This window comes from Balaenoptera acutorostrata, chromosome 12, assembly GCF_949987535.1.
Source record: "Balaenoptera acutorostrata chromosome 12, mBalAcu1.1, whole genome shotgun sequence".
In the NCBI taxonomy this organism is placed as follows: domain Eukaryota; kingdom Metazoa; phylum Chordata; class Mammalia; order Artiodactyla; family Balaenopteridae; genus Balaenoptera; species Balaenoptera acutorostrata.
Window position 1 is genome coordinate 5,170,488 of NC_080075.1, and position 15,257 is coordinate 5,185,744.

The 15,257-nt window shown below is 44.2% G+C and overlaps 1 protein-coding gene across 3 annotated transcripts in view; it reads right to left on the reverse strand.

Annotated features, from left to right (window-relative positions):
* Positions 1-960: 960 nt before the first annotated feature.
* The window catches only part of IL18RAP (interleukin 18 receptor accessory protein), a 31,658-nt gene continuing 17,361 nt past the window's right edge, over positions 961-15,257 (reverse strand). Inside the window, exons 6-11 of one of the 3 annotated variants that reach the window (XM_007172121.3) lie at positions 11,819-11,884; positions 10,096-10,219; positions 7,236-7,387; positions 5,952-6,089; positions 2,917-3,090; positions 961-1,678 (exon numbers count right to left, since the gene is read on the reverse strand). In XM_007172121.3, the coding sequence (XP_007172183.2) occupies positions 1,185-1,678; positions 2,917-3,090; positions 5,952-6,089; positions 7,236-7,387; positions 10,096-10,219; positions 11,819-11,884 (1,148 nt within the window). In that variant the 3' untranslated portion in view covers positions 961-1,184. The remainder of the gene's footprint in view (positions 1,679-2,916; positions 3,091-5,951; positions 6,090-7,235; positions 7,388-10,095; positions 10,220-11,818; positions 11,885-15,257) is intronic. The other 2 variants (XM_028163968.2, XM_028163969.2) reach the window with 2 other exon arrangements.

The window sequence follows — 15,257 nt, forward strand, 5'->3', positions numbered from 1 at the left end:
GGGTGTCTCCGTGCGAAAAGACCTCAACAGCCTTTCACATAGGCACCCAGCAGTGGCCAGATGGCAATGACTCTGAGCCCCTCCAAACCTGGATCACATTCGTACAAGCGGATGGGGCACATTAAATGTGAATGAGTCCAGAAATTGCTTTTCTTTATTGCTCAAATAAATCGCGCCCTTCTATCAGGGAAGATGAGTGTTGTACCTTCATATGAGACTAGAACACCATTTTAACCACACATTGAAGTCTCATCAGGAAAACACACTGGTGAGAATGAAAGGAGCCTCGTCTACGTGGAACAGCTACTTGGTCCTCTAGCCTAAGGCCCATCACTTAGGAGGAACTCAATGAAACCAGAGAGTCAGGAAGCACATGGGGACCACCAGCCTCGAGAGGCAAAGGCTCAGACTTAAGCGCTGTTCAAGCCCCAATCTTGCTGTCCTTTAACCAATGTAGACATTTATTTCCCAGACTCTTGCCCTAGCTTCTGACTCCTGTCACTACCTTTCTACTTTGCACATAACTGCTGTTCTGTTCCTTGTCTCCTCCAAATCATTTTGGCCTAATTGGTTCCTACTTCCTGTGGCCCAGAGTAAGGTTGTGTACTTCATGCCCTGCGCAAAGGCCAAGGCGACAAGGATGAGCTGAAATTAGCCCCACTCTTCTCCCCAAGCCCTGTGTCCTGGCTCAGGGCTACACGGGTCCCGAGGAAGGGGCTCTTCCTTCTAGTTCTCACAAGGACACAGTAGAGAAGAACCGTGGCCCTGTCTGCTCCTTGGCCCCTGGTCTCTGCCTTTCCTACTTGCTTTCTGTGCTCCAGTGAATGGGTGAACACGGAATAAGAATTGTCTCCTTCACAGAGACGGTTTAGGCAAAGTTTAAATCACTTGTTTCTAATAAAATAACATTTATTTGACTGCAAAGATATACAAAGTGATGTGAACAATACGTAGAAGACGTGACAGTCCATAGCCACAAAGCCAAGTGGTTGTATCTGCTGATTCCGCTGAGACCACTAGGAAAACCTTAGGGGCCGTGTGGGCTGAATTCGCTCTCCCTCTGTCCAGCCCAGGAAATCAGAGGCTCCCACCATAGTTTTCGTGTCATTCCAGTGCCTGCCACGCTTGCTCAGGGCTGGCAGAACGCTTCCCATTTTATATCAGCCTCATCAACGCCGTGTGTTCTATCCATCGGGGTCTCTCTCTACGCACCAGGGACAGGACGGGAGGGGTGTAGGAGGAGGCAGCTCAGGACCCATTTCACCGTCCTTTAGGCTGGGAGCGCCTCCCAGTGGTTTCTGTTTTACTGAGTCTTTTCTAGAGAAAAAAATCCTCGGGATAATTCTGAGATGATTCCACGTGAATCCTTTGGAGCTTTTCACAGGCATGTGGTAGCGTATTTGGGTCCAGAATCTGGCATTGGGAGGAACTGATTTGAAGCCTCTCCAAGTGACAGTGGGCAAAACCCTGAGAGCTTTTTTCACTAGATGAGGTAGAGACTCCGGCTCTTGGAAGGAAGAGAACTTAATTAAAATCAATTTCAGTGTTTGATCCTCCAAGGCAATGTTCACCGCTGCTTGTAGTTCAAAGACACTGGGTCCGTTGATGTAGCTGGGGCTCAAGATAAATATTCCTCTTCTACTTTTCTTAATAATGCTCACAATGTCTTCCGCATACACTGGAAATAAAAGATTTAATTATTCGACATTGTTATTGGCTTTTTCTTTTTTAATGACCACGGTTAAAGATTTGATAAAAGTTCATAATAATGCAATTGACAAGGAAATTTAGTTATTTCTGAGATATACATTTTAAAGTAATAACTAGAATTATGACTTATTACATTATACCAGAACATATATATGATTTTTAGAAATTTCATGTAATGTCTGAAACATTTATATTAGCATATTTCCATACAAATAACCCAAAGAAAGTTTAGTATTAGTTGTTTTTTTTGTTTGTTTGTTTGTTTTTTTATACAGCAGGTTCTTATTAGTCATCAATTTTATACACATCAGTGTATACATGACATTGTTGTTGTTAAACCTTGAGTCACAATAACCCTGAATCTCCCAGATCCACCCAGCGGGTTCCTTGCAATGGGCACTCTTAGGCAAAGAGGAAAGGAAGCCTGGTTTTCTTGATCACTTCTACTAAATCAACTCTGTGGACAGTTGAAGATGTGTTCCAGAGTCTAGTGACTGTCAGTTTCACATTCCTCCCTGTGTTCTGTCTCCTCAAATTGCCAATTCCTCTAGGAGCAAAGCTCATTGGAACAAGGTTGGCTGGGATAAGAGAGGGGCATGGAATGTCCCAGGCTCCTGGGTGGGGCATCTCAGGCAGAGGAGGTCAGCAGGACAGGATGAGGTCTGCATATCTGATCGTGCCCAGAACTGGGCCCGGGCCTGGGGAGCCAGCTGGACCCAGTCCTGAGTTTGTGGCAGGCACAGTCCCAGAAAACAGGGGGACCACCCGTTTGGGAGGACAGAGATAACTTCCTGCTGAGGAGCCAGAAAAGAAATCTTCATTCTGGAAGGCTCCCTGGGCTCCGATATTTTTTTTTCCTGAAGATGGATTATTTTCCCCCTGTGGCAATTTTTTTTATTTTTTAAATTTTAAAATTTTAATTTTATATTGGGGTATAGTTGATTTACAATGTTGTGTTAGTTTCAGGTGTATAGCAAAGTGGTTCAGTTAGACATACGCATATATCCATTGAAGATGGATTTTTTTGATGATGGAGCGTGTCTCTGAAACACACATTTTTCTGTGTTGTTGCCCCAGAAGTTCTAAGCTCATGAAATCTTCCAGAAGATAAATAGCCCAACAGAAAGAATGACAAGACAATGTAGAGAGTGCTTGCACGTAACTCTCCTTCTTGTGCTACGTTTTCTGTTGGCGTGCAGGACTTACCTCCTCCTGGGGCCACGTCTCTTTCAAGCAAACACAAGGTGTATCCATATTTGTTTTCCAAAACTTCAGGGAATAGACTCAGAGCCAAATTTTCCTCACTCAGAGATGAAGTGGCCTCACTCTCAAGAGAGCTCCATTTCCCATAGGATATGAAAGCATCGAACTCCTTTTTATCTGAGGAAGAAGCACAATAAAGAATGCAAGCCACTGACAGGTTTTTTACTCCCGTGGCATACCTACATATGCTCGAACCATATGGTAAATGGATAAGAATTAAGATTTGGGATCCTTACTGCGCTGATTTATTAAATGAAAAGCAGCATCTGTGTTCATTTCAGAATCACACTGCTGAGGGGTATTGATTGTTCACCCAGAATCAGATTCTAATCGATGAGGCTCTCCTGCACCTTCACTGACGTCAGATCAAACGGCTGGGACCATCTCCGATTAAATCACATGTCCTCAGGAGTTCCTCTGAGCTTTTTCTGCTTCTGCAGCGTTGCTGTCTCATTAGTTACAGATCAAAGTGGAGTCTCCTCCATCAAAGCGTGATAATACCCAGTGAGCAAAGCACTGCAGAGACCCAGTGCATTAGCGAGCTGACAGCACATGTATCTGTGTTTGAATCCCCATATGTAAAATGAGATAATAATAGCTCCCCGGCATGCTTCTGTCAGGGTTGCCTGGGATAATGTATAGGAGGGATTTGGTGACTGACTTACAGCAGACACAAGATAATATTCATTCCTTCCCCTTTTAGATGGAAAACTATATTTTGGAACTTGTTTTAGGGTATCTTTAAGGTCTCATATGCCTCTGTTGACTCAACTATTATAAATGCACATAGACTCTGGGATGTGCTAAAGAACTAACTGGAAGCCATAGAAAATCTCAAAAGCTAACCCATGGGCTCTGGAGCTGGACACAGCTGGCTCGTCTTCCAGCACTTTGCACAATGCCTGACAAATAGTGTTATTACAAAGTAGTAAACAGCAGTGCTGTTACTGATGCAGTTTGGCAGTTTGTTCAAAATGGACCTAAGAGGCTTTAGCTGACAGAAGTGTCAGCAACAGAAAAGGAAGAGGGAAACACAGGTGGTCTGGCGTCAAGAGAGGAGGATGCCCAAGAGCGAGGTCCTGGAGGTGCATCTAAGATGCTTCTCATTGGCCAGGTGGGGAGGCGGCGGCTCAGGGGGCGTGGCCAGCAGGTACATGCGGTGCAGTTCCTGTGTGACACACCATAGTCACCCTGATTTTTTCCACATCACTGTGACACTCCAGCAAACTAGGATTTTTCTATAACCTGAAAATGTTAAATTTCTTTTGTAATAATATTAGAGAGTGGGAGAATTAGATGATCCCCACAATTCTGACATCCTATGTCTCTCTCAATTTTGGGATATTCACAGGAAACAGTCTTTTTGCTGAAAACCATTAGATTGGCCACAGAATGTAATGAATCACAGTGCTTGAAAACTGGGTTCTGCCTCCCTGTCAGGTTACTAAAACGTTGCCTGTGCAAACGAGAGGGAACACATTTAAAATACTTCACAGTTTGGGATTAACATATACACACTGCTGTATATAAAACAGACAACCAACAAGGGCCTACTGTATAGCACAGGGAGCTATACTCAATATTTTGTAATAACTTATAATGGAAAAGAATCCATATATATATATTTAAAACTGAATCACTTTACTGTACACCTGAAACTCACACAACATTGTAAATCAACTATACTTCAATTAAAAAATAAATTAAGGTAAAAAACATCCCTCTAAAAAATAAAAATAAGATGTTTCACAGTAGATTGAGTCTTCTGTACAAGCTCTAGAATCTTAAGAAAAATAGCATTTTAGAAAAAGAAGTATGAAGTTGTCTAGGAGAACAATTAAGACAGTGATTAGATAATTTGTTCAATTCAAAAAAGCTAAAAAGCTATTTAAAAAATAACCTCAAAATCCTCTTGGCGTAAGGACTTCTAGTGTGTATGTTCAATCACCGGTCTAAAGAAAAGTGTGATTGATGCATTTCTTTGCTGCCCCTTTTCCCAGTGATCTGCCAGCTCTTCAATGAGTTCCTAGTGTGGGGAAACCACTGGTGTGTGTGTAAAGGGGCATCCCAATCAGGTAAGTATTTAATTGTCCCTGGAATCCAGCAGAAGGGAATTCTGCTCTTTCCAAGCAATAGAATCATTCACTAAAACTGCCAATGTTCTAACATTTGAGCCTTCCGGGACTAGAAAAACACACCAGCAGCTCTTCTAGTCTAAAGAAGCAAATGTTAATAAACTCTATTAACCTGTCTCATGGGAAAACTGACAGAGAGTTCATGGATAGTGCTAGTGCTAGTATTTTACAGAACTTCACTCTTTTAGGGACATTTCCACATCTCCAAGCCCCTCACTTTACAGAAGGAGTTAACTGAGGCAATAGCTAATGGGGGCTCTAAACCAAACTGCCTGGATTCCATCCCAACCTCTTAACATCCCCTAGCAGTTCCACTGGGGGCACAGACTTCACGCCTCTGCCCGGCTTGTAGGATTTCAGTGGCGATTACCGCAGCTGATACATAAGCCTGGCGTGCACTCAGTCCTCAAGAGGTAATGAGAGCTGGAGCTGGCGTCACTGAGTGCTTACTATGTGCTACATGCTGTTCTAAATGCTCAATATGTCTTAACTCAAAGAACCCACATTGCATTCATTGTGATTGTGATTACAACCCTACTTTGCAGAAGAGAAAACTAAGGCATGGAGACGGTAAGTCATCTGCCATCTTGCTTCAGGTTGGTGAGTGGAGAGTTATTTTCAAGTCCAATGTGCCCTACAATAACATCGTTGGTGAGATTCCTAGTAACTGGGATGAAGAGAATTTGTTTCTCCCCTGGGCTCCCAGCCCTTCCCAGGTGTGAAGCCACCAGACCTGCAGGGGGGGTCTCAGAGCCTGAGGGTCATGACTTCCTCCATCGTGGGACATCCATTTCTCAAGCCCATCCCTCTAAGTCAGTTCTGAGGCGAGTTGGGTCATCTTACCCCCGAGGGTCTCATCCTTGTTTTGGTAGGTTCGGTACAGCAGCACTATTTCAATCCAGTACATGTAGAAGAGCGCACCTGCGGTCAGCACACCTGCCAGGGCCATGACGGTGCCGAGGAGGATGTAGAGGAACACCACTGCGGAGACGCGGCCGCCGTGAGCAGGTACAGGGGCTGCGTCCCCTCCAACACCCGCCTCCCCTATAAGGCCACATTCAGGCCTGCCCAGCACCTTTTCCAGCCCTATTATTTTTTATCAAAATCTACTGGAAACATTTCTCTTGAATCTGGACACATCTTAAATCACATCTTGAGGGAATTACCATAAAATGAACTCAAGAAAACCCAGGGTAATGGGTAGTTTCTGATTGGGGTGGCCGGGAAACTGACAAAAACTACTTTCTAAAATTTTTTTCTCCTATAAGCTTCCACACAACCCATCTGTGTCCCTCTTATTGCATACTGTAAATTATTTTCACGTGTTATCGACCCTACTAAAGTCTAAACTCCCTGAAGCCCAGAGCCACACCTGACTTACTTTCTCACCTCCACCGTACCTAACACGTGGCACCTTTGACCCACCTCTGTGGAGCATGCACCAGGAGCACCACATGTGTCTTATTTAAGCTTCACAAGCATTCAAAACCTGCTTGTTCCCTCATCTCTATTAACTGAATGAATGAATGATATCACCTCCATCTCTGAGCATCTTCTTCAAGAAATTTAACAGCTCTTCCTTACCAGGAATTTCCTCTCTAGCTTTAAAAGGCTATGATCTGTGATATACACATATCGCTCCTAAACTGAACAAGAATACTCTTTCTCCCCTCTTTTTTCTCCTTCACTCTCCGATACCAGACCATCACATTCTCTGGATCTGGAAGCCAGGGGAGGAAAATAGGAAAGGGAGCTAGGTCCTAGTACAATACCTGCCACATAGGGCATGCTCTGTAGGTCTTTGTAGAATGAATGAATGAGTAAGTGAATGAACTAAGGAGTGAATGAATGAATGAATGAACGAATGATAGGCTTTTCCAGCACAGCTCCCGTATGCAGAATATTAGTAAGAGGACCAGCTCTGGGTCACCAATGTGAAACTTACTAGTTGTGTGGCCTCGGTCAAGGTACTGAATGAATCAGCACAAGCACGCCGCTTACTTAGAATGCTGTCTGGCATCTAGAGCATGTTAGTGGCAATCATCACTGTGGCCACTTCCTTAGGAAAGTTCCTCTCCTCCCAGGTGAAAGCAGTTGCATGCCTTCTGCAACCACCTTCAGGCTCACCTCCTTTCCTTTCTTTCAGTTGGATGGACTGGGTAGTGTTCCCAATGGAGTTCTGGGCAAAGCAAATGAACTTCCTGCGAAGATCACTCTGAGTAACTTCTTTCAGGAAGACAACACGCTCGACGACTTCATCCTTTAAGGTGGATTTAACACTAGGAAAGGAGGGAAAATACCACACCCCTTTAGTGACACAGATTGACACCCATTTGCAGTGTTTGGAACACGTATAAGTAGATAACCGTTTGGCTTTCAGAAGAGCTGTGGGATCAGATAGTACAAGGCGATGCCGGAAAGACAGAGGATGGTCAGAGGTGGCTCGTTTTTTATTAAATGATTGAATCAGCTAAGCATCTTTCTAAGCATTTACACTAGACTATAATTACTTGTGAGGCTCATCTGATCTTCCTTACTCTAAGATTTCCCCTTGAGCATAGATACAACAATTTAAGAATAATGTTAGAAATGACTAGCTTCTACTGAGGGCTGTGTGTATCAGATGGTCCTCTGGTCCCCTGAGCGCTAAATGTGGAGGAGAGGATCAAATCTCCTCCATGGCTCCCCTCACAGGAGCCCCACCAGGTAATGGTGTGATCATCCTGACTTGAGCAGCTCAGAACAGGCAAGAAGGTGGGTGACAATCCAAGGTCACACCGCTGGGAAGTGGCAGCGTGATTCCTGGGCCTGTGTCATTCTGCCCTGTCCAGGAAGTGTGAATCTCGGCACTGATTCACAGTTTGGATTCTCTAAAGTGGCCCGTCTGCAGTCTGTCTTCACATTAAAGAATATTGTCTCTGTGGATGATGTTTCAGGCTGTTTTGTTGGGAGCCTACAATACCCACTCTTATTCACTGGATGCTTCCTGCCTTCCAGAGACTGTGATAAGCATATCACCTCTACCGTATTTGCTCCTTACAGGGACCTTGCAAAGTGAAGTTTGCTATCCATAGATAATAGATGGCATGGTGGAGGCTTGCAGAGGTTAAGGTGCACATTGCTAAATGGGTGGAAAACAGAGATTCAAACCCAAGAACGTATAAAGTTAGTGCATACTCCCTTTACCATGCTTGACTACCTTCAAGTTTGAGTATCAGCTTAATATGGGACCCAATGAGTTCCCTTGTCTTAGAAGTTCTTTCTAAATTTGATTACTGTTACCAAAACCCATCCTTTATTTTTTAAATGATGTATACTCTTCAAAGTGATATTACATTAGTCTGTTGAAATGCTTTAAAAACCAGGAGGAAGTGCTTAATACAGAGGCTATTACTTTGGAACAGATGTTGGAAAAATGAGGGACACTAGCTCCAAATGTCTAGAGTTTTACTTTCCATTGAGCCAAACTGTCTTCCCAGTAAATTCTTCCCACTAATCTGGGTTGCAAACTAAGTCTAGTTTCTCATAAAACTTAATGGCTTCGAAGTACTTCAAGACAGAGATCCCACATTACAACAGTAATTGGATCTATGGGAAAGAATGAGGGTGACCGTAATTGGCAAATGTCTGGGTAAATATAAGACTATTTTTTCTTTCTTTAATTTCTTTAAAAGTTATAGTTTAACATATGCAGACAACAATAAAATGATACCTCAGTTATCAATATCCTGCCATTTTTGTATCATTTAAGTCTTCACTAATTCCCTACACCTACTCCATTGTCATTATATGGTTCTTTTTGGTAATATTTACCTACATTGAAGTGCACAATGTCTAGGTATATACTTTTTTTTCCCTTCATGCATGGCATGAGGGATCTTAGTTCCCCGACCAGGGATAGAACCTGTGCCCCTGCAGTGGAAGGCGGAGTCTTAACCACTGGGCCACCAGGGAAGTCCCTAGCTGTATACTTTTGACAAATGGTTATTAGGGTATAGAACATTTCCAACTTCCCAGAAAGTTCCCTTGTATCCCTTTCCAGCCAATGCCTAGCCTACCAGAAGGAATAACAGTTCTGATTTTTTTCACCTTAGATTAGTTTTTCCTTCTCTAGTTAGTTTGTTCTTTTTACTGCTGAATAATAATCCACTGTATGAATGAATGTAACCGTGTTTTAATTTTTGACTATTGTAAATAAAGCTGCTGTAGATATGCCTAAAAAAAAGAAAAAAGAAAAAAAAGAAAAAGGCAGCTATCTCACCTCTGGGTCTCCTTTTCCAGATCGGATTGCATCATCTATTCCTCATTTCTCATATTTTCGGTCAGATCGCTTATTATCGTGCCATTTTCTCTGCATACGCTCTGGACTGTTAAGGACCCCAGTACTGGGGCTCTGACTCACCCCACTCTGGATGGACGGCACAGAGGGGAATGGAGAGTGGCTGACTGGGGTGCAGAATCCTTTCCCATTTGTTCCATGTGCCAAGGCTATTCAAGCAGCAAGGCTTGTTATGCCTGCTTGTTAGTTTGGTGGGCAAAGCAGCTGCATCAAATTGTTACTACAAATTGAACTTTAAAACAACTGATAAAAAAATAAAATAAAAAGATTACTTTAGAAAAAGGTGGGGGGAATTCCCCGGTGGTCCAGTGGTTAAGACTCGGCACTTTCACTGACTAGGACCTGGGTTCAATCCTTGTTCGGGGAAGTAAGATCCCACAAGCCATGCGGCCAAAAATAAAAAATAACAATAAAAAAAACCCAGAAATATTTCATTCTATGGCCCTCTCTGAAACTGCATTTGGCCCCCAAGTTTAAAATTAACTCACACTTTGCATTTCTATACTTTTATTTGCACCACTAGTTGGCGCTAGTGGCCACACCAACTCCATCTGTTTCTTCAGCTCTGTGTGTACATTTCAGGGGGTTCTAAAGGTGAAAGTTTTTAGTGTGAGTTGCAAAGAATAAGTTCGCTAATTTCTTTCTTACCTTCTCCCCTCAGGTGTTGCAACTTCCCACTCCTGGTCAGAATCTTTGACGTACCATCTTATCACAGGCTTAAAGTTTATTTCGAAGCCAAATCGGGCCGTGCAGTTAAGAGTTAAAGGCTTTCCTGCAAAAAGGGGCCACAGAACACAGGAAGGAAGCCCGTGAGAACACTTTGTCCTGTGCAGGAGGAAGACACCACCTGGAAACTGTTCCCTGAGGCAGTCAGGTTCGCAGGTAAAACAGGTGTGCCAGACAAAGCCAAACGTCTACCTGTGTCTCATTCGGAAACAGGTGAAACCAGGGATGTTTGTCTCTACTGGGCAACTCTTAGATCTCAAACCTGTGACTACATTTCTGCAAATGAAGATTGGCATGGTCACAGCACTACGGGTTCTGATGTGGTTTAAGGATAAACACCAGGAAAATGAGCAGTTTCAGGAACCAGCTCTGTCTTCCGACGCTGCTGTTGAAGTAGTACAAGGGTGCCAGTAAAGAAATACTAACTAGAATTTGCATATTAAATGAAAATCCTGAGGTTTTGGCGGCATGTAGTTTAAAGAAGAAAGTATTTAGATATTCAGCTGTATTTTGAACGATGCACTGTGGACGGACATGCATGTTACTACGCTATCCTCTTTCTGCCCATTTTCTCTGTAAGGGGTATCCAGATGTGCTCTGCCTCAAACTCAATATTTTAACTGTGAAATGTTTAGGGACTCCATTTGAAAACTCACCTTTGCACCTTAATAATGCTTTCCCACAGTAATACTTTAAAATTCATTGGTACCTTGTGTAACTTGGCTATTTTTGAATTAATTAACGTTTTCCCTGCTTCTTTCCTCCTTCCTTTCATTCTTGTGATTTTACCCGTACTGTTATTTCTATTTCATAATCAGGATACACCGCTACCGCCACCTAGTGGTGATTTGCCGTAATATCTATTTTTACATTTCTTTCTATAATGATAAATATCTTATTAGCATTTAAAAGAAACCGCCACCCAGTGGTCTTTTACCATAATATCTACTTTTACCTTTCTTTCTACAACGATAAACATCTTATTAGCACTTAAAAGAACACTTATTTTATTGAAACAACCAGCACTTGGTTTTGAAGAGAACAGTTCTTATTTGGCTGTGTGGGACGATGTAGATGTAATTGAAGCTGACAAAATCAAAGGGGACCACAGGAAGTCGCTTTCCCCCTCTACCCCAAAGAAGACACTACTTTGGAATATAACTTATTTGAGCAAGGGTTGTAGTATTCTCCTACAATTTATCTTAAAGTCTAGACCAAACACTGTATTTGTAGAGGTTAATGCTACCTAAGTTGGTAAACTGGTTAAATTTATAGATTTAATCAATGAACCTAACCAATCTGTGTAACCCACTGTTCCTGGGTGGAGTAAGGAAGAATCTTAAAAAAAAAAAAAAATCTATTGATCATGCCTAACATACAAGTCACCTAATATATCAATACATCATCCCATATTTCTCATTGCAACCTTGTGAGGTCAGTTTTATTTTGTCTAGTTCCAGATTTATAACCTGAGGCTTCAAAAGATTAAATAACTGTATCAGATCACAAACCTAGTCAGTGGCCGAGTCTAGATTCACCCCCAATTCTGTTTAATTTGAAATCCCGATGCTCTTCCTTGTAACACGCTTAGACCTGCTCCCAGAAGCAAAATATCATTCAAGGGTGATGACACCACCCAGCTTACCAAGTTCTACTTCCAGGGTGTCCTTGATGGGATCCAGAATATCCGGTTTGAGATTAGTGTTTTTCACTAAAAGATGAAAATAAAAATTATTATTTGCACTGGGAAGTCTGAAGGCCTGCTTCCTGAAGATTTGAATGCACGGTCACACTTTGATCTAAATGTTTTGGAACTTCCTTTTCAAATTTCATCCATAATGTACAAGGCTAGAGACTCAAGTTTCCGTGTGAAAATCACGCCTCCAGAAATGACTGTGACATCAGGTTGCAGGTGCTAGCAAAACGTGAGTCCTTGATAAATCCGTACCCGCCCGGGGGGAACCTTCTTCCAGGCCAGCCCCGCGGGCCCATTGCAGACGTGAAACCCCACCCCATCTTCTCCTCCAAGATTGTTTTTTGGTTGCATCCGGCTGAGTAACCCAACAGGAAGGAGGACACACCTGAGAGAATGCACAAGTCAGCCAGATCGAAGCCCACCCCTCCCTCCATCCTCAAATTCATGGTTTGTTTCAAAATAAAGGTGAGCTCAGCCCTTCATGAATCATTTTATCTCTCAACTTCCTGTCACAAACTTTCACATATGCCTCCACTGTCAAACTCCCTCCTGAAGATGTCCCATCTCCTAAGAAAGGAGACTTCATCACCTCTGTTCTGGAATTGTCCTCTCTTAATTCTCAGGGACCTCCTTCCCTCAATTACATCATCTTCCTCCTGTATCTTTGACTCTCTCTCTCTCTGTCCTTCCCGTCAGCATTAATCCATGCTCAGTCTCTCCATCTTAAAAAAAAGAGAAAAAACCCTCACCTTACACCCCCGCCCCATTCATTCTCCTTCGTTTGCAGCCAAGTTGTTGAAAGAGCACTGTGTGCTCATTTCCTCCCTCCCTTCCCCTGCCCTGCAGTCTGATTTCTGCCCCCATCACTCCACTGAAACCGCTTTGGCCAAAGTCACCAGTGACCTCCTTGCACCTAAATCCACTGGGCACGGCTGAGTTTTTAATCTGCTTTCCCTCTCAGTAGCATTGGATGCCGCTGGGCGTGCTCTCCTCTCCTCTTCGGGGTGCACGTTTCTGTGCTCTGATGTTCGCCTTCCCCCTCTCTGCTCACTCCCCTGAGTGTTACGGGCTCCTCCTCCTCTGTGCCTCTTGTGAATATCACTTCTCCCTGGGCTCTCCTTGTGGTCTTCATTCCACCTACTCTCCTTGTGGGGCAGCTCACGCTCCAGGCCTCTTCCCTTTGAAAGTTCTTGGCCCTCAGAATGCTCTCTCATCTCACCTACGTCATCAATTTCACTTCCTTTACTGCTCCCTCCCCACCTTTCCACGGATACCCTCTTGCTGATGTAAATCATGACCTCCCTCTTCCCAAATCCAAGGATCAGTGTCCAGGCTTCACCATATGAGGCCGTGCATCACTCCCTCTTTCTTGGGACACTTTATCGCTGAGCCCTGGGATAGTTATTCTCTGTTCTCACACCACTTCTCCATCTCCTGTGGGGATGCTTCTCCTCCCCCGTGCCTCCCAGTGCTGGATGTTCTAGGCTCTCTCCTCTCTATACTCAATCCCCACGTGACCCCACTCTCCCTCGGCTTTAGATATCGTGCCGGCGGCCACCCTCACATTCACATCTCCCGATGTAGTAGCCTGTATCCCAGACTGGTTTATCCGAATACCCACTTGTCATGGTGACTTGATGAATCAAAGTCCTTTCAAGCCTAACACTGAATTTCTTCCTCAGACCTGCTTCTCTTTCAATATTTTTTCTGTCTCATTACACGGTGCCGCTGTTTACCAACTCATCATGCCAGAAAAGTAATCCGTCATTGATTTCCCTCTTTCATCTTGCACATAAACTCCATCAACATGTTCTGCTGACACACACATAAAGCCATTTCTAATCACCTCGGCTAAGTCTACTCAAAGAGTGACCAGAGACATCTTTTTAGAACATGATTCAAACCTGCTGCTCCCCGCACCCGTGCCTTACACCAGCCCTTATGTATCCCATCCTACCCCCTCCACTTCCATCCCATCCCATCTTATAACACCCCTTCCCATCCAATCCCATCCCACCCTTATGTATCCCATCCTACCCCTTCCACTTCCATCCCATCACATCCCACCCCTTCCCATCCAATCCCATCCCATCCCACCCCTTCCCATCCTATCCCATCACACCCCATCCCATCCCATCCAACCCCATCCCATCACATCCCATCCCACCCCTTCCCATCCCATCCCACCCCTTCCCATCCCATCCCATCCCATCCCATCCAACTCCATCCCACCCCATCCCACCCCTTCCTATCCCATCCCATCCTATTCCACCCCTTCCCATCCAATCCCATCCCACCCTTATGTATCCCATCCTACCCCTTCCACTTCCATCCCATCCCATCCCATCCCACCCCTTCCCATCCCATCCCATCCAACCCCATCTCATCACATCCCATTCCACCCCTTCCCATCACATCCCATCCCATCCCATCCAACTCCATCCCATCCCATCCCATACAACCCCATCCCATCCCATCCCATCCCATCTTCTCTCAATAAGTTATAGAAAGTCCACCTCGTTGCCCAGCATAAAACCTGGCTCTCATACTGGACCCCTCCTTTTCCCTCTTTTCACTCCCAATTCCCAAACCCTTTCACGTGTAACTTCCTAAGTATTTCTGGAGTTTGCTCTCTTCTCTCCATCCCTACTGCCCCTCCTAGTTCAGGCCTCCATCAGCAGTTGCCTGCTTGACCCACAGCAGCCTCCTAATTCTTCTCTCTGTCTCCCTTGTTGCCCCCCCAAACCCATGTTCTACATAATAAGCAGAGCGATCTATCTCAAATCCAGATCTATTCATGACACTTTCCCACATAGAACCCTCAATGGCTCCCCATTTTTCCTTGGATAAAGTCCAAACTTACTAGAACAGTGTGACATCTGCTCTGCTTCCAGATACCCTCAACTGACCTTCTCTTTCTCCCTGGAAAGCACCAAGCTGTCTCTCATCTCCTGGATGTTAACTGTACTGCTCCCTCTGCCTGGAACTGCATCCTTTCCACCTTCACTGGGCTAGTTTGTCCTCACGCCTCGGTTCTCACCCAGCCTCAGGGTACCCAGGTCTGGGTTTGTGGGTCCCCCACATGCCCCGCTGCTTCCCTTTCTCTCCACTCATCACACTGAACTGTAGTAGCCTGTTTCCTCTCTGTCTGCCCCACGAGACGGTAAGTTCTGGGAGGCCAGAGAAAGTGTCCAAGCGCTCATTCTTACAACCTTAGCACCAAGGCCAGTGCCTGACACATATCACATGTTCCACAAATACTGGTGTAAGAATGAATAAATGAAAGAATGAATGAGTAAATGAGGAAGACAGGAATGATGTCAGAGAAGACTTAAAAAGATGTGACAGAGGTTACAAAGCATCCTCTGGGAGAGAGAAAAGCAGATTC